Genomic DNA, 26,021 nt, shown 5'->3' with positions numbered 1-26,021 from the left:
AAGTAGGCAACTAAATAAATGACCAATAACCAAACGACCAACCAATAATATAAATAACAGCGGTTCATCTATAAGTGCACGTACAGCTCTTAATTTAATGCCTTCTATTGCAAAAGAAACCAATCAATTTCTATCCAGTTCTCTATAAATCAGATTATAATATGTGCTTTATCAATCTCCAGCCCCCTCCAGCATCCCAGTCTAAAGAGACGTTCGAAGTTTTTACTGGTCCGTGTGCACATGAAATCAGTGCACTTGTAGATCACTAATGTAATAGTAGGGTCGAAACGGATTTTGTTGAAATGACGGACAAATAAAGAGAAAAATGAAAATAAAATTATTGAGTGTCCGAAATCAAGTGTATTAGCTACGTATGCATTTTAATTCAAAAATTTAGAAAATTGAAAAACCGACTCGTTAATCATTTGAAAGTAACGAGGTATCAGAATGGCTATAGAGACAGAAAAAATCTGTTCTTTAAATACGATGTGTCTTTGAATTTCAATATCGATTATTACCAGCATCTACGAATACAAAGACAATTTTTTCTGGCGTGCCGAAGTACTCATCGGCAGGTTAAGTTCTTAATTTTCTGTTATGATTGTTTGCTAGCAAAAAAGATAGATATGGAAAAATCGAGAGCAAATAATATAATAGTTTCAGTTAAATCTAGTAAAGCCGTAGAGGAATCCGTTGAATGGCTAATCTTACAAACGCATACTGGTTTTTTAACGTTTCTCTCCGTTATTTTCTTAGTGTTTCATCTTTTATATCGCACAGATGAAGTTATATCTTCCCTAAACTTCTGATCACTCTCATCCTATTCTTTCTCGAAATATTCACTTTATACAAAATCAAATTAAAAGATAGAAAAATGCGTATTGCTTAAGAAATTCCAGTTCCGGTAATTTTGATAGATATATATTTATATGTTCATTTTTGTATATTTTAAACTCATCATTTGCATAATCTGAAAATTATTCCAGTTATATCGCGTTAACATAATTTTAAAGTAGGTACGTCAGAGAATGAATTTGGGACATTTATTTATAGCTAAAACTATGGAATTTACGTCGAGGATCCACTACTATATTCAGTTACTATATTTTTTTGACATAATTAGTATTTTATTCGATAATAATTTCATGGTATTTGGTTTTATACTACTATATATCATTCGAATTAGTAGAATTAAGTAGCATTTGCATAATCCTTTAAAGTACTTTTCCTCTAAATTTACTAATATGACTTAATTAGTATTGATAAGACTTTTGTAATAACTCATAACTCAGTTAAACGACTAATAATTCGGTAACTATCAGGAAGTTATCCTTATTTTTAGGTACTATTCTCAATGGCAACATTAAATTTTTGTAAGTAGAATGTAATGTTTGTATATTCATAATGATTCTTGTGACCACTAATAATAAGGTCTTGAAGGTACAACAGTAGACAGGGCAATGTAAACCGTACTAAATAGGATGAATGATTTGGACGGTTGGAAGGCTTCTACTGAGAATACTACAAAAACACACTCGTGAGCTTAAAAATCGACTCCAGCAACACCCCTGTAATCACAGGTCAAAGGCAAAAAACCTGAACACGAAATTGTATTTTTTAGTAAAATTTTAAAGCTACAAACAACAATTCTACCTGAACACAAACAAAGATAAACCTGCTCAAGCGGTTGCACTATTGCGACAAGGACAAAGTCAACGAGACGTGGCCAGTGTGTTGACCAATCCATTGACAGCACATCGGGCCCTCACTGTTGCTCAAGCCCAACAAGAGCTCAGATAAACACGTGGAGTGGCTAGTTAGTCAAAAGAAGACTTGAGATAGATAACCTTGAGCGAAAAGAGCCATCTACCGACCCCAAATTAACCCCCATCCCACCGATCCAGATTAGAGAGCTTGTTCAAGTGGATCTGTTCTGCTTAAGAGAACTGCTATTATAGAGAAAGAAAGTTTACGAATCTCTTAGATCTCTATTTGGCATAGAACGCTTTAATTGGACTGACGAATAATGAGGCTACGTACTATTCTAAAACAAAAGCATAATGTGCCTCCATGGTAGCGATAGGAGAGGACGAGTCTATAGAAGACCTGGAGAAAGATTCAAGCATTTTTGCATGAAAGAAAAAATGTAAAAAAAAATATACACGCACTCGAAGTGACAGTAATGAATTCTTGGTGAAAAGCCTCAGGCAGATCAAGATTAGAAAGGACAACTAATAACCGCGTTCGAAAAATTATGGTATAAATCATATAATAATGGATGATATAAGAATAAAACAACTGAAATGTTAAGGTTATGTCACACTAATGACGAACGAGAGACCGCCAAAAAAAAATCTTCATTGGAATTCAACAGAAAGACAAACGTCCTCGGCGAGAAGACATATAGAAAAGAGTTTAGAGCGCTAGGAGGATCTTTGGTAAGACAAAGATATTTTATCTTTTCTCTCATTACAACGTTTCATTCGTTAGAACAAAAGATAGAATTAAAAACGAAAGGTGGACCACTATCAAAAATATTGAAGTTAAGTTTTTTATATAAAAAACTTCACTCAAAATATTTGCGTCAAAACTAATTGGATTTGTGGTTATGACCACAAAAGTAGTACATTATTTTCCCCTTTTACTTTTTAGTGACGACAATGCCTAGGTGATAATAGCCATCACCGATCTACGATACATAAATATGATAATCAACCAATAATATGGCTCAATTAGATTTTGCTTATTGTTTGTCAAAAATTATCAACTGTATTAAATTTCGTACTCCATCAATGTCAAAGCTGGTCATTGCCTTTCCGAATCTTTTACCTTACTTACTGGCGTTCCGCAAGGTTCCTTCCTGGCCCCATTCCTCTATATTATCTATACGTATGACACTCCATTCCCTCTTGACCCCACAGTAAAGGTCCAATACGTGCCCATACGAGCATTATTGAATATAGAGCAAACGTCTTTAGCACTTTGCCCGAATATCTCCTCAAAAGACTCCTGTCCTGCAAGCAATCCATTCTCAGGTACTACCAATACAAGTGTAGGTTTAGCCCTAACAACACCGTTTATGTCAATACTGGCATAACCCCCATTTCAAACCGCCTAAATGCTCTCCAAGCCCGCTATGTGATTAGAACCATCGAATCAAGTAATTCCGCTGCGAAAGAAACCCAATATACGGCCCCTAGGCGCAAAACCCAAAAAAACTCCCTAACCCGCAACTTCGACTGCTAGCAACAGCATACGAGGATCTCCCCGAAACCTACCTTAATTTCCTCGATCATCCCCCAATATCAATCAGATAAATTCCGAACCCCCACCTCAAATTAGATTAAGAAAAACACAAAAAAGAACAAAAACTCAAAAGAAATATTTAAAAAACCATAAAAACCTCTCAAAAAAAATATAGAACCGTTTTTACTTACAAGCCTTACTTCGTTATCTAGGTCAAAAAACCCTGCTGGAAGTAGCAAGACAAACACATCCCAACAAAACCACCACAACCCCAGCCGTGCAGAGGAGCAACTCCTATATCAGGGCCTACTCATACATACCAAAATTCCTCACAAAAATCCTCCTTACCCTACCAAAATCAGAAATTTTAGTAACAACTCTCTAGACAATATCAGAGATCTAACGATCTTTCCGAGCACTAATACAATACACTAATCAAAAGGGCTGGAAAAAAGTTTGTATCCAAAATAGACAATTTTAATGGCAAAGCGTTTGCAGAATTTGCTAATAAAAAAGAATAAAATTTATAGTAAATAGATTGTAACATGGAATTTTTGAGCCTTTTCAAGTTAAAAACTGGAACATTGGACAATAAAAGTACAGGTAAAGACGTAAAGTGATGCTTGGTAATTATTATTTTTCTTGTTCCGAAACTGCTACAACAATTCATAGTTTTACCAAGAAATCCGATAAAATCAAGTTATATTTGAAGAAGGAGACAAAAAAGTAAGTTTTTTTAGATACATTTCAGAGCTCCTAAATTTTTTCACCACTGACTTATCAGGATTCATTCTGTATGGATTTTGCAAGAGTGACAATCGTATTCTTGAATATAATGTAGATAATAAACTTTTTTATTCAAATAAATCGAATAAATTACTTTCTAACCGCATAAATACATAGCTAGAAGGAAAAAGAAAGAACTTATCTGTGATTTGAAGGTGCTCTAATCCAAAGTAAAATTTGTTAATGTAGTTAATGTGTTTTCTGTCGACTGCACGTAAATACCGGCTTCTAAGGATCCAATTTTCTTATAGAGGTTTAGTGAAAAATTCACTGAATCCGGCTCGAAGGACCAATGGTTCAAATTTTGGTTGTTGTTGTGTTGATGATGTGTGTTTCAATCTTAAATTATTTTTGAACTTAACAATGACTTTATTCTGTTAACAACCGAACTAATATAAAATAAAAATGCTATCTCTGGTTGTCGATAAAAAAGCTAGACATTCATTATCCACTGAGAAATTCATATCAACTTTTTTATAAAAGTGGTAAATACGTAACTTATATGTCTCAATTGAAATGGAGGAATAAATATACTTTTAGGACTTTTATTCAATTGGCTCCACCACTAAATTCACAATTGATAAAACTGTTTCGATTCATAATCATCAACGTTCATGTACCTAAACAATTCAAGTAGAATTTCTTCTTATTATATTAATCGCTACTTATTTTTGAGTACAAGAAAGATTATTCACTAAAGTAGATTTTTATAGTTGTTGTTGTATGTGATAAATGTATAGGTCTTCATAATCATCATCATTCAGCTAGTCTGTGCCTACTGCTGGACATAAACAAGTATTTGGATGAATCTGTGCCGCTTCTGTGCTGCATTCCGGTTTGATTACCCTCTCTCAATATCGTCGGACTATCTCATTGATATGTACCTTGCAGAGATCAACATTCAAAATATTTCCATCTACAAACCTAGCTACGTATATATTGACACAACATAATCACTTAGAGGGTATAATACCTTCACTTTGGGAAGGATTTACACAGATGTTTGTTTTTAAAGGTTGATAACTTTGAATTGGAAAGACTGTATCATTTGACAACATATCTTCATGTCATAATGGAAAGACTTACATAAGACTACCGCTTCGAAATTATGAAAATCATGGTTATATTCGTCTAGATTATAGAGCACTTCGTCCATTTTAAGGGGCAGATAATCGTCCTCTGGAGCAACGAATTAACAATGGATTGTTTTCCGACCACGTTTAATCTTACCGATAATTTTTATTCTGTGAGACTCCACATTGAAGAAGGTCCAAATCAATCAATTCGTTACCGTTGTCAGCATTTGGGTTGCATTTTTCCATTATATGAAACTATAATTGGCTTAAAATCTATCAAGATTCAACTTGTGCCAAACTTAAAGCCAAAGAACCAAAATATACGCCGGTTGAATTAGTATAATCGACAAGTATTTGTAAAAATATCACAGAAAATTGCTGTTTGGGGATGGTAAATATGTTTTCAACCTCATTATTTGGTATGAATCTTGCGGATATTTGGTTCCAACAGGAATTGATCTACTTAACGAAACTTTTGATGAAAGAATAATTTTTCTTAAAGGTCCAATTAATTGACCACCAAGATCGTGATATATAACACCATTGGATAATTTTCAATTGGTTTTTGTAAAATCACTTATCTACGTAAATAAATCATGGGAATTGGTTTTCTTGTATAGACTAACGGGTAACTATAAAGATACGAACGCATACAACTACGTTTCAAACGATGATTTAATCAAAATATATTTCTATTAGAGTATAATGTAAATCAGAAATTAGTTTTTGTTTGAAGAATCCTTGATTTTAAGAATATCCCATATAAAAGAATTCTTGATAGAAGACGTGATTCACTGATGATTCTTCGAATCGATTTAAAAATTGAATATCGTCTAGTTTTCAATAAAAAAATTAATAATATTAATTAAAAACTTACCTGAGTTTGTGTTAGTCCCAAACTGGCCGCCAGCTCTGCCCTTTCTGGTAAGGCCAGGTACTGTGTCCTTTGGAACCTCCTATTTAGTTGTTGTAATTGAAGACTTGAATATATCGTACGGGGTTTTCGCATTTTTTTACCTTTGCCACCACCCGACGGCCTGTCTAACGATAAACATTTGTCTGTAAATAAAAAAGATCATGTTTCAGGAGTTTTTTTTTACTATGAGAATTATAGAAAAGACTTGGATTATCAATCGTCGCACAATATTAATATTTTGTGTAGTAAAACTCTAGCTATTAAAATTGCATAGTAGAAATTGTTAACAGTAAAAGTAATTATTTCTCACTTTTTCTTCTTGGCAATGATCAGTTTTGTTCATTCGACTATAGTTTTTGTTCTTCTTTGACATACAATTAGTTGTTATGATCAATTTTGTACAAGAAAGTAGTGAAACCTAATTACTAATCCAAGTACGGTCATATTATTACAGAATAATTTAAATGTTTCCTAAAATTATCATAAATTACTTAAATAATACTTGATACAAGTTATCGGTCTATTATTGGAAATATATACTTTTCCCAGCGTGTTCAATAAGTTTGATACTTTTTGACCACTGAACCATTTTTTCAAGTCTAGAAATAGAAAACAATCCAAGGGAGCTAAATCTGGCAAAACGGGGACATGAAGTAGCAATTTAAACTTTAATGCACGAATTTTGGCCATTGCATAAGCGATTGTGTAGGTTGGTGCATTGCCTTTATCAAATAACACTTTCTTTTCAGTCAAACGTGGCAGTTTTTGATTTCTACGCTCAAGCGTTGCAATAAATTCCGAAAAAACCGATGCCGTGACCTTGCTTCCAAATAGAATGGCTTCTTTAGAGCCGGTACTCCCTTTTCAGTCCATTGTTTTGATTTTTGTTTCGGGTGTGAAGTGATGGACTCACGTTTCATCCATGCTATGAAACGGCGCAAAAATTTGTCTTTATTTCTGTGAAACATTGCCAAACATTCGATGCAAACACGACGCTGTTTTTGTTCTATTTGTTTCTCATGTCAAAATTTTCAGTTAATATGCGATTTACCGCACTTTTTGAAATGCCTAAAACATTTCTGAAATCGTCACCTCATTTATTCGACCACAGCTATGCTGGTCTTCGTTGATAACGATGGAGCAGTCTCACCCAGAGTAGAATCCAGTTTAGCTTTTATATTGGTTGGGTAAAGCTTTTCAAATAAAAGTATTGTATCACTTAACGATGACCATGACTGTTCACTATTGACTGTTGCCAAACAGATATTAAATAACGTGGAGTCTTCAAATTTTAAACAGATATATTGTGTACTTTCTACAGTGGCATTTTTCAAGCAAATACCGCTATCTCTAGGTCAGGCTTCTGAGACCTATTTACCAATAAAGGTTAGTTATTTCATTTTATTCTAATTCCAAGTATCTCTTCCCAACTAATTCAACCTAAAATACGATTGGAAGTTTTCCCATTTAGTGATGAAGTCCATTCTTAACAGTTTAGACGCAACTGGCTAGGGGCAGTCTTAAGTCTATGGTGAATATACGAATAGTGTGATTATGGAAAATTTGGCTTAAATAATTATTTTAAATCATTTATAAACAAACATTCAAGTAAAAGTGTTGATGGCACAGTGGAATTGGTCAGTAGTATGCTTTTGTAAAGTAGCAGCTGTTTTTAGATAATAATGTAAATAATGTCTTAAAGATGAGAAAAGGCAGTGAATCATAGGATTAAACAAAAAGAGAAAATGTGGAAGTTGGACAATAGTATTGATGGAATGATCGACCGAGTCTGCTTGCGACAGTTCATATTCTGATTTGGATATGTAAGAAGAAGCTCACTTATACTTGGAAGTTTTCATATTTAAACTATAATTTATGGATGTAACGTTGCTTAAAGTGCCGATTTAATTAGCAAACATAAAAAATTTATTAGCATTAGATGGAGAGAAGATTACAATAACCTAAGCAAAACATCAGAAAATCTCTATTTCCAGCTTCATCCATATCTACCAAATAGCATTCCACATATAACAAATTTCGATTATAGACTGTACTGTATGAAAAGACGAAGATTCAGTAACATATAACAACAAATGCACATATACATTTTCAATTACAGCACAATTTAGTCAATGCAGGATTTCACAATAATATTTTTTCCAGCTTATAAGGTGGACTACAACTCGTGACGATTTTTAATCCGTTGAGATAAGGATACGCCAACTTGGGGATATTTCAAGTAAACGAAAAGGTAGTTCGAGTACATAATACACTAGTGACGAATCCATTAAGAGTTTTACTAAGAATTGAATACCTAATCCACCTTATAATATTGGAAAATCCAAAAATTGAATTTCTAGAAGTTACAATTTTTTTACGTGCGGTTTGAATCAAGTCCGTTACTTATTTCTGATTCTTGTGCTCTGAGAATGGATTAATATTATCTGTTATTAAACAGACCAGAAGACGACAACATATCTATAACTATAATTTCACTAATATTTGTCTTTAATATGGGTTCCAACTAGTGCGCTTATAACTTTTGAGAATCCTTTGGTTGGAAACTGTTGCCTTATATGCATTTTTGTTCTTCAGCTGTTTGCCAAATCGGTCAGCAGCATCTCTTTAGGATATAGTCCAGTAAACTATAAATTTATTTATATTACTTATTCTATTCAATGAATTCTATTTTTTATGCTGGTGTACAGTTACCTCTAAATAGTCCTTAATTATCTCTTCGTCACTCAATAAAGAGCTTACTTCATCGTTGGTAAAATAATTTTAAAACTATTAGTTTCCATTTGTTGTGTATCTATAATTGAAAGAGAGCTTGGCGTGAAAGTATAAATATATTATATATTTTCAACTCAATTATGAAAAATAAAAAATTCAAATCAGCAATAATCATAAATTCACCTAGTTCAAATCCCAAATAAAGCTAAAGCTTTCTAATTATTATTCAACTGCGCAGATCTCTAACACAAAATTTTCTACAAATCCGCGGACTTTTCTGACTGTCATAAAATAGTTTTCAACTATTATATCATGTTCTACGAATACCTGACTATTTATCAGCAGTGAGAAATTTTAGTTTGGCGAACGCCAAAAAACTAGTGCCCATGACTTGCACAACTTCTGGTAGTTTCTGATTGCTCCGCAAACAAAGCTGATAATGCTTATTTGCAATTGGTTAATTTAGGTTGGGTTAGTCATATAAAATAAAAGAATATTAATTTGTGAAACTAAATTTAATATTTTTTTATTGTTTTTTATTTTTTTTTTGTTTTGTACCTGGAACGTAAAATATTTTTCACCTAAATGCATTGCAAATGTATATATTCTATTTTTGTTTTTCGTTTCATAATTAAAATCTCGAGCTGCATAATCCTCGGTCACGAGTTGTCTAATATTCATGACAACCAAGATCACGAGTTGGCACATTGTAATAGAAATTAAAGTTTTATGGCGAGTATTAAAATCACGAGTTGGCGCACTCCCAGCTGATATATTGAGATTTGATTCCATATTTCATAATTCAATCAAAAGATAGTAGTTTCCAGTATTATATATTTTTTCTTATCTACATAATTTTATTATTAAATATACCGTTTCGCCCTTTTTCTCTACTATATTTATTAATTCTAACTATTTTTTAACACATTACAACCATTTTTGAATGATTTCAAGTATATCTGATTGTACGTTAGTATGTGTAAGGATGAATTTCAACTTTACTTCATAGAGGATTTTCCAGCTAATTATTAGGAAGTAATAGTTTCCATTTGATTAAATTTCTGTCACATTTCAGTACCCATATGCTTAAAATATACTTTTATAACTTTATTATAATCTGCATCTATTATTTTTAACGACCTATTGTAAAAAAATTTATACAAGAAATTATATTTTTTAGTGTGTTATTTGGAAAAGCTTTTTATTTAATATTTCAATGAAAAATTACTTTCTTATAAACGTATATAATTCCTTATCGTTTCACATAAATATGCATCAGCATAAATACATTTATATACATACTTTGAAAATTTACAATAAATGAGTTTTGTATGTTTTGTTGTACTTTGTTTAAAATATATTATGATACAATCCTAACCTTGTAAATTTTATCAAACATTACTTATAATATCCTCTAAGTAACATGAGTAGGCACTTAATTTTCGGATTAAGTAAAATGAAGTAAAACTGCTAAATTGTATCGTCGAAATATAATTATAAAAACGAACTAAAAAAGATCAGCAGACAGTATTTAGTACGCAGAATATATAGAATATATAACAAAATGGCAAGTACATCGAAAGATACAGCTAAATAAAAATAAATTTCACAGATTTTTTGGAAGATGTATGATGAGTTCATGTTTCGAAACACCTTGTATATTTAAGTACAATAAAAATTTTATACAGTTTGAAAAAACCTACAGACACACACGTACATTGTTAACGAGGAAGAGATTATTACCACAGCTGGTTCTTTACATTACCGATGTATTTAACAATTCTTGACACATAGACGTACGCAGTTAGGTAAAAAGAAGACAGCTGTTTATCAAGTTCCACAATTTTTTATTTTCACTTCATATCAACCGATTAAAGTGAAGTGGTTCAATCGAATATGTCGGAATTGACGTAATACCGTCTCATTATAAAGTATATATTTTTAAACAAGTTTAATATATTTGATGAAGTGTGTACGTATGCCACTTTTTAAAAAAAAATCCTTCTATTTCCCTAAAAGTTTTTTCTTGTAAAGTAAGTGAAAGGCAAGATTTCAAATCTAATTACATCGAACAACATAATGCTCAACATCCAATGACTTTCGAACAACGTTGACTGATTTTGAAAATACTGTAGAGTTTCGGGTAATTCAAGAAATTTCAAGATATTATCATAATTAATTATTTAGCGTAATGGGAAGGTAATGAAAAAAACCTGCTACAGATGTACAAATTTCTAGTTCGCTCTAAACTAGATTATGGAAGCACAATAAAAGCTGCTAAAGATATTTATTATAATTAAAGACTCACCGATTCTCGTAATTTTTCTAAAGAAACATGAACCATTGTGAATGATCTAAGAAATAAGCCTACATCAAGTTTTGTCATATAAAAATACATTGCAGCCTTTATTAAATAACACCAGCAATGACGTCGATGAATTTGTGAAATTCTTAGTGTTTGTTTTGGACAATTCCTTGCAATGGGAGTTACATATTGTGACATTATCTAAAAAATTAAGTTCCTCCTGTTTTTCGTTGAGATCAGTTTTCAAAGAACTGAACTTAATGCTCAACATAATAGTCTATGCTCTTCCTTTCTGAAGTACGTGTGGTGCAACTCAATTTGAGCGAATCTTAAAACCACACGTTCGGAATTAATGGCTCAATGTTTTAAAATGCAAAATAATGCACAATCACTTACCATTAAAATTTTATTTTCATCTTTATTTTGATATTTTTATGTTTGTTCTTTAGTTTTTACAAGCTTTTGTCTTAATTCATGCTTGTTCTAAAGATTCTATGGAACTCCGAGCACGGCTGAAAAATGCTAATAAACAAATGAATTTTTTTTTGAACGCGAGAGATGGTGTACAAATTTTTCTTACATCATTTAAGACATCCCAAGGGCCCCTTATCAAAAAAAAGAAACAGAAAAGAATAATTTTTGGAAAAAATATGAATGGATTAATGAAAGAGACTCAAATTATTGTAAAAAAATACTTTCACCGCTTGGCAAATAGAAACGGACTGCGAGTAACATGCCGTAATAGGGATTCGTTTTCCCATTGCAATAAACTTTGACTCATGAAAAAATGTTAATTTTTGGCCGAGATATGGAAAAAATTGTCCGCCTGCTTACCCAAGTCAATGCCTAGACAACGGCACTCGCAGATATCCAGCATCGTGAGAATGAACGGACTTTTGGATCCCATTATCTCGAAAAATATCGAATTTCCGAGAAAAATGATAAGGTACACTTTTGTAGATAATGAGAAGATCTCCATCTTTTGTCTAAAGGAAATTTCTCTAAGTCCTATATTTTGGCCGATATCGGCGGAAAACCCATTCCAGGGTTTAGGGGCCCATTTTGGGCCCCATTCTTAGCCGCTATCGTGTTAACAATTTTCTCCCTTGAAAGTATTTGTCATGACCTACAAATTGCGCCGGAATAATTCTCGGAATTAACTGGAGCTTTGTACCTTCAGTTACTGGACTATCTACAAATTGTAACAATATTTTGACAATAAAGCATTTCTCTCTTTCTCTATCCTATCGTCCTTGGATAAAGAAACAAGTGAAGAAAAAGGACATATATTTAGAAAATGAATAAATCAAATAAACATAGTGAATTCATGTTTCCCTGACAAAACGTATATTATTTTGAGGGTATAAAGTTCGTAATCTAATTATAAGTAAATCAGTCAATGACATTTGTAAGAAACCTTTAAAAAATAAATCAAGTTTAAAGAACACACCGGCATATTAAATACTACCTTCATAATGATAAAGAAAAAAATCGAAAACAGAGCAGCTGCAGAAATTTTAAAAGCAAAATGACTATCAACACTATAAAAAAGAAGAAAAGTATTTCTTCATTAACAGCGACGGTTTTAAATTAATTGGAATCAAAAGCTAAACTGTATTTTTCGAGTGATGTTAGTTTTGACATGTAATTTATAGGTAACCAGAGCTACTACTTTTTCATTTCGGATTTATTCAACCGCTAAAACGACTAAATGAGATTAGGAAAACGTTGTTTGTTTAAGTTTCTACCTTTTTCCACATATTTTTTTTTAATTATAGACAATGAAGAAACTATAACACCGATTGAGAAAATTGCAATTTAACAGTCCTCAATTTTATTTTCAGCACAGTCTCCTTTTAAGTCTATACCATTTTTCCAGCGATGCAACCCTTCTAAATGTTAGTAACCGCTCACGTATGCGATAACGACCTTGTTTGATGAAAATTTCTCTTTTGCAAGTGTATCTTTGAGGTTAGGAAACAAGAAAAAGTCCCTGGGGGCCATTTATACGTGACTTTAGCCATAGCCACCATTTTGGAGATAGGCGATGAGCACAATTCCATAATTATCCCAAAAAACAGTCGCCATCACTTTTCCTGGCGATGAAACGTCTTTACCTTTTTCGAAGCAAATTTGCTCTTGCCTTGAAATTTTTTGTTTCAGGAGTATAGTGGTGGATCCAGGCTTCATCTACAGTTACGAATTGACGCAAAAGATCTGATCTTACTTAAAACGAGTTAATAAGACCTAAGATATGTTCATTCGAATGCCCTTAGTTAGCATGTAATCGGTGAAAAAACATGATATTGGTATTAAAAAATTAGCCTCTGTTTATTATTGCAATCAATAAACTTTCAGAAGTGCAAACATTAAAATCCTATGTCGATGAGTCTAGAATGTAAGGAAGATTAAGCATTTATCAGTTTTGTTGCGTTGCAGTTGCTCTGTGGATTCTGGCATTGACATGGAAGAGCAAGCACACATAGAAGAGACAATATCGTCTTTTACGTCAATACTAAAGCTTAACTTGATCCAAAAGGTCGATGATATAACGTTCCTATAAGGAAACTACCACTAAAATACACCGCCAATCCCAAAAAACCCCTGGTCAACACTTTCCTCGCAAACAATCAAGTTTTAGTTTTTACGAGATTTCCTTCGCCTTTTTTCATCATTCCATACTTAAGTGATGATAATTATATGTAAAAAATGTAGATCTCTTTTCTTAGAACGCGTTCGGGGTAATTCAAAAATACAAATTCGAGCTGCTTTTTGTCCTTGACATCCAATGAGTGGACATTTTTCTAAAGCTCGACCGCTTCGTAATGATTTGAAGCTGATAATAAGTTCTTATGAAATTTGAAGCACTGTGAAGCGTCGATCACATTCTATGAGCTCACGTGTTATCTTTCTTTAGTGACATTGGTGTTAAACTTGATTCGCTACAATCACAGCATCGCTTGAATTCGTTCTATTGATCATAAAAGGGTTGATACACCAAATTGGACAAGCAGTCTACTCTAGCTTATTCGAAATTCATGAGTATGCATTGGTAAACACCTATCACTCATCGGATTAGCCGGCTGATTAGGCTTTCCTGGTCTAGGTATTCCCACGCAACGCCTACAAATGCCCGATTCCACACAAGTGGATTTAGGGCCTTGATGAGGTTAAAAACACGTATGCCATTATGTGAGATCTAACTAAAGCCTTGGACTGCGTGAACCCATACATTTTGTTGCGCAAGATTGAACACTATGGATTCTGAGGTAGAGAGTTGGAGCTGTGTGAATTTTATTTAGAGAATCGACAACAGTACGTAAGCTACAACAACTATTTTGACATATTTCATGTATTTTTTATCAAATTATTATTACATTTTTTGATGCTGTGTTACTATAAGTTTGGTGCACTAGGTGTTTTATAATGTCATTATTATTCCGATAATTATTTTAAGAAAATTAGCTGGATAGGTCCCGGACAAGACTTCTTACATGAGGTGGATCTTTGAATTAGACAACATATGTTTTTATGACGTTCCAATAATTCAAATCTTCCATCATTTCAATCAGTATCTTCAATTTTGATTTAACTATACCTTTCATTAGGAGTAGAATAAATGAAAATGCAATTGATCGTATCAGAATGCAGTCCTCGCAAAAATAGCACCGATACATACTTAAAAAATTGTAGGCCAACCTTAACATTTGATAGTTAACATGTTAATTTAATTTTCTAATAATGATTTCAAAATTTGACTCCAGCCTTCTGTAGATCTCTGTTTTTGGATGTATATGACCCAGTCCCGTTAATCAAAATAGCATTAAACAAATTACTTTACGTACCTTACGTTTCAAAATGAGCTATTTAAGGTAATAGTGAAGCCATTTGATTTAATCGCCAAACAAAGAAATTTACCGAAGCGACAACTTCAATAGTATCTTGTAACAAGCCGGTGTAGTTGTCGCTTTATTAAAAAAAAAGGTGGGAAATTTGACACAAATAACATAACCTCAAATTAAATAAACGAGGATTAATTAATCAACCCTAATTACTTAATTAGAAAATTGACTTTTAATAATAGTTTCGTAATTAAATGACTGTGGTACATCGTGCTTTACGGAAAATTATAGGAAGGGGATTATGAATAATTAGTTTAGTGTCACTAACACTGCCAGATAGTGAATATTGATTTGTCAGTCTCAGGAAAACAAAATACGAAACTGTTAAGTTTCAATAAATCAACTCTTGAATTTGACGAATTAATAATTATTATTAAAAATAATGGTGCTAATGAGACTCATTTTGTTACAAACATACGTAAAGATTATTGAAATTAACTATTCATTATGTCATAAGTTTAAAACAGCTTAGTGGTATGGCATTGCATATTCCAATTTTCTAAAATGGTCTAGAATGTAAAACGTTGAAGGAAACTTGGCGTATCTAGAAGATGAATGATAAATATGGACTGGTAAACTTTGTGGAATGACCGCCGAGTAAGGGTGCACAAGTGGCCTCATTTTTTTTTCTTACGAGTTTTCACAAATCCATATAGGTACGTCGGTCTCATCAGATGTAGAGATTTGAAAGAAGATGATCAAACATCCACACCAACTGAGTTTACTCGTACAAACCAAACTATAAGACTAGCTGAGGATCCACATACCCTCCATATCTTAACAAGAAAAATCTAATGGAAGAGCTGGAAACTTTTTTAAGTTCGTAAGCAATCCAAACTTTTTGTTAGTGGGCACATTGATACACTTATTTATAAGGAATGACTACAGTCGGTTTTCCCTCAGTTATGTACAACCCTTCGACGGATGAACGGGCATTTAGCAAATTATCATTAATAAATAATCGCTCACGTGCGACTACTGGTGAAGAGATACTGAATCATTTGGTGTTACCAGCATGAAACAGCTGAAAAATTATCATTTGACAACATCATTGAAAATTTTGTCAGAATGAAGGCTAGAAAGAAAAGATTTCAATTTTAATTTTGATGGAAAAGCTTTATGTTAGTTTGTAACCTAAAATGATTTGTAATGTTTAAGTTAAAAAATAAAAAACGTGAAAAAAACTTTGAAATGATCACTTATCCCTCAGCTTAGTGTTTTTTATTACTATACTATAAGCAATAGTCAATTATAACTTAAAACTAATTTAAAATAAAAATTAATAGTTCAGTTAAAAATTCCATGTATCAAAATGTTTATAATTTATATAAGTATTAAAATTTTCCATGTACCAAAATTTACTTATTTCGAACATAGATGTGTAACAAATAATAAGTGAAATCAATGAGGATTTATATTTTTATTAAACATTTTCAGATTATATTGCAGTTTTTTAATCCTGTATGCCTATTAACCTATTGGTTTAGAGATGTTTTAGAAAAGCTCAGCTGACGACACGAATTTTTATTAAGTTTATATAGACTTTGGAAAAATGAGACAATGAGCCAGTTCAAGAACCTTGCTTTGTGGAGTATATTTTTCCATAATGAAATCAAGTTCGTTGATTAAAAATGGTGTCCCAAAAATTCGAAAATCTCACGTTCATCAAACATAGAACTTTATAAATTAAGTGAAAGCTGAAAAATATTCGATTGTGCTAGTTGCTACTATTTTCGGAAGATTTGGACCTTGTTCGTAGGGGGAAGTGAACAGTTGGAATCGCTGATCCCAAAAAATCTCCAGAGAGACCAAGCTACATCTATTAGAAACAATAATAACACCAATAGTGGGCTACTAAGGCGAAGCGTGGATTCTTAACAAAGCAGATGAAGAGAAATTAGATATATGGGAAAGAAAAATACTAGGCGTTAAAAAAGAGGGAGATTTATGGCCGAGGTGAAGAAATAATTAAATAAGGAATCTATTTGGAGAAACAGAACACAGCGAAATAACAAAATCCAAAAGAATGGAGTCACATACAGAGAATGCCAGATTTTAGAGCAACAAAAAATGATGTACATAGGAGGAACAAGAAAAATAGAAGATCAAGGAGAAGATGGTAAGCAAAGGTGATGGAAGACCTAAGAGAATGAAGAATTCAGGACTGGGAAATCACTATGGGTCTAAAAGGCCTACGTGAAGCACCTATATATACATATATGGAACCTGTTGATGTTAAGATGTGTGAAAATTATCAATAGGCAATACTGAATTTATAAATTTGAACCTGTAGTAGAGAACGTCCACGGAAGAGGTGAAGTGATAATCTAGAGCAAGAATAAGAAAATATATCGAAGAAGGAACAGACAGTATACCTACTATACAAAAAAAACAACTAAATTTGTAATGAAATCTCTTGATATAACGAAAATGAGTCTATCTTTTTGTATTGTTGTCAACTATTTCATTGAATTGAATACGCCGCCGCATTATGTCTTTTTGCTAATATTCTTCAATGTTTTTACTAAAATACACTTCGAATCTAGTTGGTATATATACATTTGGAAAAATGTCCCCCTTGGAGCTTTTGCACCTTCGAAACAGAAGGAATATAAGGATCATGTTTTGAAAGATCTGCTGCTTTGCTGACAAACTCAGGGGTAAATATAAAAGTTATATAAAAGGATGGAGGATGCTACAGTAGCTGAAAGTTACATCGATGAACCTGTTGATCATAGAATGGCTATGACTGAAAAAATTATCCCGACTGTGGCCCGCAGCGATACATTCATAGACAGCTAATGCTGATGAAATTAGAAACTTGATTAGTTCTAATTTAACACACTAATTACACTACCACTACACTTACACTGTGTAATTGTGAGTGTAAATAGTGCGTTCAGTATTTATCACCAATGGTTCCAAAAATTCCGACATAGTTGATTATCAGAAATCGTTCTAATTTCACTTTTTATCTTTATGTCCATAAATTAGAATATTTAATATAAAATTGTATGTATTACATTCTTTTCTAGCTTTGCTTTGTTGTTTGTTTGGTTGTGACACAATTTTCATTTGTATATAGTAATTACTTAAGCGCCTGAAATCATTTTCAGTCTTAAAATATTTTTCTGAAATGGATGAATCTTTTATTCAAAATTTTGATTAAAAAAGCTCATTTTAACCAAAATAATTAATCAAAATAAGTACCACGTGAAAATTAATACTTTTTGCACAGATATAGGTATAATTTAGATGATTTATATTAAATTTTTATATTTATACTTTCTAATTATCACAATAATTACGTTTAGAGGCAAATAGCTGCTTGGTTAGATTCAAATTATTGATATTACGAGGAATCGATCTATCACATCTATTTTATAAGGAAACATTTATTTCCGCAGTTACCGGAAGTGGCCGTTATCTCAGGAAGGCTAACAGATATCGAACCATGGGATCGATAGATCTCATCAAGATCTATCTGTGTGTGAAAAGTCATGATGATATGCAGAAGAGTTTCTGTGGAAAAATTATGCAAATGCATTATTTCCACGAAAAATCAATAGTTTAAATAAAACTTTAGTAATTTTTGTTAGGTTAGGTTTTTTGATAATTTGCATTTGCATACTTTTTCGCAAAAACTCTTCTGTGTATCATCATGACTTTTCACACACAGATAGATCTTGATGAGATCTGTCGAACAAAGTTATCTATGGTTCGATAATTTCTACTTTTTAACCTGTTATTTGAGATTGCATAGTAGATTAATTCCTTGAACCTTAATTCTGTTTGTAAAGTGGCCAGAGATTTATTCTATTAAATAGTACAAAACCATCAATACTTCTGAAAGACAAGAATTGATCGTCTCGTTTACTGCTATTTGGTTAAAAAAAGTTTTGAACACGTTACAATCATTAAAAATGTCATTTTGTGGCTTAAGTGAAATTGAAAACATGATTTGAAGATGACAAATGAATTGATGATGTTAGTCTGAAAAATCGGCCAAAAATATAAGAGTCTGAGATACGTAAGTTGTGATGTTCTTTGTTATATAAATTTCTACATGAAAAATTCATTCCGAACTATCATCATTCAATCAATCTATCACTATTGAAGATTACAGAGTATAATTCGGAAGAATACATCAAGCTTAGAGGAAAAATAAATCCGGTTTAAGTAGAAAAACCAATTACCCCAGTTCTATCTCAACGTGCATTGTCTCCAGATATTGCGCTATCGTTTATTTCGTTACTTACAAAAGTGTCTCAAAAATACTTTGACTAAATAATGGTACGTGAGTTTTTACTAGGTCTGGCTATTGAGTAGCAAGACTGCGCGCCTAGAGGGCGCCCTAAACGGGTGTGGTAAAAAACGAGTAGTGCGTCGGGAACCTATGGTCTATGCACGTCCCAAAACACGTTTTCGTCACTATTATAGAATTTGTACAGTAGTGGTATGAAACGAATGTGTTTTTTTCTCGTGCCGGAGAAACCATGTGTGACAAAAAACAGAAGCAACATATCAATCTCAAATTTTTGAGTGGTGTAAGCGCTTTAGTGAGGGCCGAGAGAGCACTGAATATGACCAACGCCCATTTCGCCCTGCGACTGTTACAACTCCAGAAACAGTGACCAAAATCAACCAACTTGAGCGGGCAGTTCGTCGAATGAGCATTCGGATGATTGCCGAGGCTGTAAGTGCCGATAAAGAAACGGTTAGAAAAATTTTACACGAGGAAATACACATGACAAAAGTCTGTGCGAAGTTGGTGCCAAAAAATCTGACTCCTGATCAAAAGTCTGCTCAGATTTCTTTGAAAGGTTGGAAAAAGATCTGCTTTAAAAGGAATCCTATAGAAGCGATAAAGCAGAAAACGGCAGAGCTCCAAAAGGCGCTCACCAAAGAAGACTTCCAGCACTGCTTAGATCAATGGAAAAAACGTATGGAAAGGTGTGCGGCGAGGGGAAGGGATCATATTGAAGGGGAGCAGATTTTGTTGTTTGATCTTGACATACACTGTTAAAAATTTCTTTAATAATGTGTAGGTGTAAGTTTGACGCAAAACAATTTGGTAAATTTACCAAACAAAATAATTCAATTCGTATCAAGAGTATCACAAAATATTTCGTAAAATTTACTAAACGGTAAAAAAATTTGATTTACTATATCATTTTCTAATTTTTATCGTAACGATTGTAACTATACCATTCAATTAACTCAACTCAATATTTTGTTATTTTACTAGACGATGAATAATTTCTTCTAAATCAAAAACTTGTATCTAACTCATTGAAATAAGAGGCTAATTGTTCTAGACTCAAGCAAAAATGCAAACGGCGGAGCTAGAGCAATAGATCCACTGTTTCCATAGTAACTCAAATCGCTAATTTTGTCTGTAATTTTAGAATAAAACATACAAGGATGGTACCAGAAGTTACTTGGCGTGACCTAGAGATGGAGGTTAGTTGCTTGAAAAATACTACTCTATTAGAAAGTACAGAATCTATAAAGCTTATGCTTCAAGTTTGAAGACACAACGTTGTTTAGTATTTGTTTGGTAACCATCAATATTGGAGGTTTTCAGTGAATTTGTAAACAATGAAAAGAATTAGTCATTGTTATACTCTTATTTCAAAGGTTTTAGCCCAATCAATATAAAAGCTGAGATAGATTCTACTCTGAGTGAGAATGCTCCTCCATTATCAATAATGAATTATTAGGTAACAGAGTCCGTACAACCTGTGAAGACCAGCATCGCAATGATCGACCAAATGAGGTGACGACTCCAGAAATGTTAAAGATAACCGACAAACTGGGAACGCTGGGAAACCCTACCTTGGCAAACCAATAATGGCCCGAGCTTGTTTGTGGTCTTGGTAACTTAGCCCCGGCCATCCCATAATCATCGAAGCCTGGCTGAACTCTGGGTAACTCGACCTCGGCCATCCTATAGTTACCCAAGCAGGACTGAACTCTAAATAACTATATAAAGTTTTGTTCTTATATCTTATCCATTATCTTAACATGAATAGTTATAATATTTTATGAATAAATTTTTGTTAAACATAACAGACAATAAAAAATAGTATCATTCCTTGTTTAAGGCCTGGTCCAGGCTTGTAGATCAAACGAGGAACGTTGTTATCATCCTAGATTCCTACCAAGTCTGGGCCAATAACGGCTACCAAGCTAGGGCCAGAGTTGTACACATTTGACCCAAGTCAATCCTAAATGGGATACCATGATGCGAGATAAGTACAAATAAGTATTAGAAACCTGTCACAATTTGAGGAATGATGGAGAAGAGTGATTACCCCGATATGAATCCTAAAGAACCTGTAGGAGCTGACTAAACGGTCTATCGCAAAGGAATTGATCATCCCCAAGCGAGAGGTCATTGAAACCGAGAATGGCATCACAACATGGAATTCCAACAAGATGCAAAAGTCTGCATAGAGATTGCTGACGCTTAAAAGTTGTGATTGTAACAAAAAGCGGCAGTACTAAACACTGACAACAATTTGACCGCCTACTACGAATAAGCTTAAATTGGTCATAATATATTTAAATGATATGCAGACAATTTTGAAATTAATACAATTTTACGTTGATAAGAGTAAATATATCGCCTTAATCTTCGTGGCCATGATAGTAAAATCACTTTTTTATCGTTATGTATTCCATTTAAAAAATATTTAGTTGTATTCAGTGAGCGTGTAGAATGGTAGACCATCTATTAATCATATTTTATGTAGTTAATATATAACCACAGAATTTTATGAATATTATGAAACGGTAAAAATTCCCCGACTTCAATTTCTATATATCTTATCTTCTTATTGCTTGGTAGCTCAACGGAATTTCGAAACATCTGTTGTGCGTTGTTTGCGAATTTTTCCCCTAGAATTGAATAAATCACACAATTTTGCAATATATTTCAACCTTTCCGCTTTTGACTTCTGCAAGAAGATGTGCTGGTAAGTAATTGGTGTTGCATTTAGTCGTTTTGAAACCTTAAACAATTTATATCAATTAGGGGAGCGGGAAGCTTGTTGTTACAAGGTTTAGAGGGTTTAGAAGTTACACGCCTTTCTATCGGTATTTTAAACTCTCTGGTAGATAATTGGATTCATTTGTTTTCTTATAACAGCTACTAGATTGTGTGTATGAGTCTCGATTTCAACCAAATAAGTAGAAAAATCCTTCGCGATATTTCAAACTTTAATATTCACAACATTTCGATATCCATTAATCCATTAATTATTTTGAAAAACGTGCAATAGGTCAGGTAGTTACATGTCCCTCACTCCAAATAATCACCATATTCATGTTCATATTTACCAAATTCTAAATATTCTTTGTCTTTTTTTCAAAAACTATAAAACAAAAACAAAAAGAGGTATAACTAATCAGGAAATTGTTGAATCTGCGGCTGCAGAAGTACTGCAGAAAAAAAACAAGCAATCGTAAAGCAATAGAAATGTTTTGTGTTCAATCTCCTTATCCAGGTAAGTCAATTGGGTTACGTTTAAACGTAGATTGGTATTCTCACGACAAACAACATAAATTAGCTTTTTGTGTGCTCGAAAATTAAAAAATATATTTTGATTTATTACCAAGACAGATCCGAACTAGTTTACCTATGTGCTAGAAACTCGATTTATAATATATTTCCCTCAACTGGCTTGAAAATAATATGGCTATGTCGAACCGGCTTAACAGTTTTATGGAAAGAATTCCTCAACTACCTCTACGAAGACCAGAAGCTACATTTTTGAGTAGACCAACGTTTAAATAATGTTAGAATCCAAAGTATTTTTGTTTGCTGGAAGTTTATTAAAATAACTAATAAGTATAAATAATTTACTACAAGTTATTAAATGCTGATGAAGTTTTTGTATAAGATTCAAAAGAGTTTCTGTTTTTTTTCTACAAAAAAATCTTCTAAAATTACGATATAGATATTATAATTACTCTTTAATGTTAGAAAACTGTTTAAAGGGAACATTCTGTTTGTAAACTTTTGAAATAATAAAAAATTAAATTATCATTGATGATATTGTTTACATAAGATTTATTAAATGAATCTAATAAATTTTAAATCATATTTTGATAGCAGAATACAGTAACGATTAAAGCAACAAAATACATAAATTATTTTATCGCTTTTTTCAAAACTGTAATAACGTATCCCTCGCTTCTGTACACTCGATTTTCCGGATTTTCTAAAATTATTGACCCAATCGGAACATTTATCACAGAAATTTTATCAAATTTAACATATCAATTAAAGCTGCTTCCTAATTTCGAGAAGAATGACAATTTGTTTCAATTTGAAACATGATTTGAACACTAATTATTGACTAGAATGAAAGGTATGATGTTTCACATTGATAATAGACAAGCTCTCTTTAATTCAAGTACTATAAAAGATCTGTAGTGACATAGAAAGGGCTATACTACTAGACAAGTAATTAGGTTACACACTCTTGTTGTTTCCAAATTTACAGTCAATCAGATTAGCCAGCAATGAATTCTGACCCTTTAAAAAAAAGTCGTTTCCAAGATCTGGTGGATCTAAAGAATGTCGTCTCTCCCCTCATAGGTTTAATAAAGAATTTTGTATAATCCATAAACCGAAAATAGCAGCTTTTTAAATACTGGAGATAAAAGTTTTCAGAATGATCGAAAATATTATGGAATATTATTTGTATGGTGAAATTATGAAGGTTCAGTTCAGTTCGAAATCATTGCAGATGGTTGAATTATTAATGCCAAGATATATTATAGTGGACAACTGATGAGAATATACAAGTAAGTTGAAATTTATTGGAACCGTTGGTGATATTCATCCTGAACACTGTACCACTACACCAACATTCCCAATTACATTGAGTGACGCGCGTTTCGACAAACAACTTATCGTCTTCAGAGACTGAAGATTTAGAATAGTAGGCTGTTGTCACTTTGACATTTAATTTAAAGTGTTTAATTAATTTTGATTTAAATTGTGGTAGGCTAATTTCAATTAAAGTTTACCTTTAGACGATAACTTGGATACCGAAACGCGCGTCAGACAGAGTAATTGTGAGTGTTGGTGTAGTGGTGGTGTAAACAGTGGTATTCAGGATGAATGTATGAGGTTTTAATGACGAAATATCCAGGTTTAGTTAACCGAAAGCGAGTTGTTTTTACAAAATGAGAAGCCAACGCGCATACTGCGAAAGTTGAGCCGAATAAAATTTGGTAATGGAGAAGGTGTTGAAAATGCAATGTAGTGTGACAATTGTTGGTATACAAGCCCAAATAATGGTTTTATCAAGGTGACAAAGAGTTTGCTGAGCGTTTCTTTCAATAAATAAGTGAACATTGTGAACAAACATTATTTATGAGACACCCTCTATAGTTATTGCTTGCTTCAAATATTTCCACATTATCATTCGATTATGTTTCACGAATAGAAATATGTCAATATGTTTAAACGAATTATTTAAAAAAGTAATTTGACTTCAAAATTACCGCATTTGGAATAGATGCATAAGATAATCGATTTATACGAAACTTATTTCTAATACCAAGGACCCCAGATTGGATCCGTGAATCGAAAGATTTCTTAAGATATTTGTTGGGATAATTGATATATTATTATGATAATTAGTCTAATTTTCTCTAGATTTTCCATGAAGTTTACAAACTTATGTTATTTTTTATTTGAAATATGATGATAATGAAATATTTGAGCACTATTTTTGTTGAAAAAGCAATATTGATCAATTCAATATCTGCGATAAAAATGGACAAACGTCTAATTATACCCTTGAGAAACTTTGTCTTTAGATAGATTATAATACAATTCGAAGAAAAGTGCACTCAATCTAGATGTTTTAATTGATGTATATTAGGTAGAGGTTTCATGTTCCATCAGTAATGTTAAAAAGGTAAAAATATTGAGCAATATTGTAAAAAATCTGATGATCTTCGATCTTAATTGATTTCGACTATAAAATTATGTATAAATTAATGACAAAATATTTAAAAATCGATAATAAAAGTAATATTGAACTCACCGTCATCTTTGGGAGAAGGAGGACAATTAGAAGCATAAGAACCCAAATGATAACCCGTATACGAATGCTGTTGCATCGGTGGAAAAGGATAAGCGCCCAAAGCACCCCTGGGACTTGGAAAACCAGTATCGTGACCACCCGTCGGTCCCGAATGTGCATTTCCCGCCGGCGAATTAAAGTGGTGTTGATAAGTGGTCCTCAATGGTCCGTATCCGTGTTGTTGTAATTCGATAAAAGCACTTTTCGAAACGGGCGTCGAATTATTGGATTCATGAGGTGTCGGCGGTCCGATGTGACCTTCCCCGGACATCGTAGGGGTGCCCGGAGGATCTTCGTTGGGTCCCCCGAAAGGGGAACCCAAATCCGTGAAATTCAACGTCGTGAAGGGTTTGTTATCCACTTTGCTGAAGTTAGGAGACGTCTTGAAAAAGTTTCACTAAAACCACTAAGTCAAATTCACTAGCACTAAGCCGGAAAAAAAAAAGGTGAGAAAACGATAAACGTTGTTATGAGAACAGTTTAAAAAGTTAATAACGTTAATTTGAGACAACGAAAGCAATTTAGCGCACTGAATGATGATAATAGGTGTAATCCACACTATAATTGAGTAAAAACTATTTGAAGATCGAGCCCGAAACCAAATTATACGAAATTGAGTGCATATGTCGTTTTTTTACGTAGGAAAATTGACCGTTTGTTAACCAACCATCTACTACCTACGAACGTAGGCACTATAATGAAGAATAATCATATAATAGTACACTTAGGACTGTGGTTTAGCCTCTCAACCGGTAGGTTACGCTACCGTTCAGCGAAACCTCACTATAATCCCGCCTATCGTCCTTTTCATTGGTCCTTTCTCATCCTGCAACTTGTTTTTAGTTTCAAGAGGTGGGATTTTATCCCTGTAATGTTATTTAGTCCCGCCCTTTCAGACTTCCAGACGCTTCATTTTTAGGTTAGATTCACGTAGAGTTAATGTTATAG

General features: G+C 32.9%; 1 protein-coding gene across 2 annotated transcripts in view; it reads right to left on the bottom strand.

Annotated features, from left to right (window-relative positions):
* The window catches only part of LOC130444850 (homeotic protein distal-less-like), a 174,650-nt gene extending 148,901 nt beyond the window's left edge, over positions 1–25,749 (bottom strand). For both annotated transcript variants that reach the window (XM_056780140.1, XM_056780141.1), the window contains exons 1-2: positions 25,035–25,749; positions 5,986–6,167 (exon numbers count right to left, since the gene is read on the bottom strand). In XM_056780140.1, the coding sequence (XP_056636118.1) occupies positions 5,986–6,167; positions 25,035–25,344 (492 nt within the window). In that variant the 5' untranslated portion in view covers positions 25,345–25,749. The remainder of the gene's footprint in view (positions 1–5,985; positions 6,168–25,034) is intronic.
* Between the last annotated feature and the right edge of the window lie 272 nt (positions 25,750–26,021).

Source organism: Diorhabda sublineata, chromosome 6, assembly GCF_026230105.1.
Source record: "Diorhabda sublineata isolate icDioSubl1.1 chromosome 6, icDioSubl1.1, whole genome shotgun sequence".
In the NCBI taxonomy this organism is placed as follows: domain Eukaryota; kingdom Metazoa; phylum Arthropoda; class Insecta; order Coleoptera; family Chrysomelidae; genus Diorhabda; species Diorhabda sublineata.
Note: the sequence above shows the minus strand (reverse complement) of the source record. Positions and strands in the feature narration are given on the sequence as shown.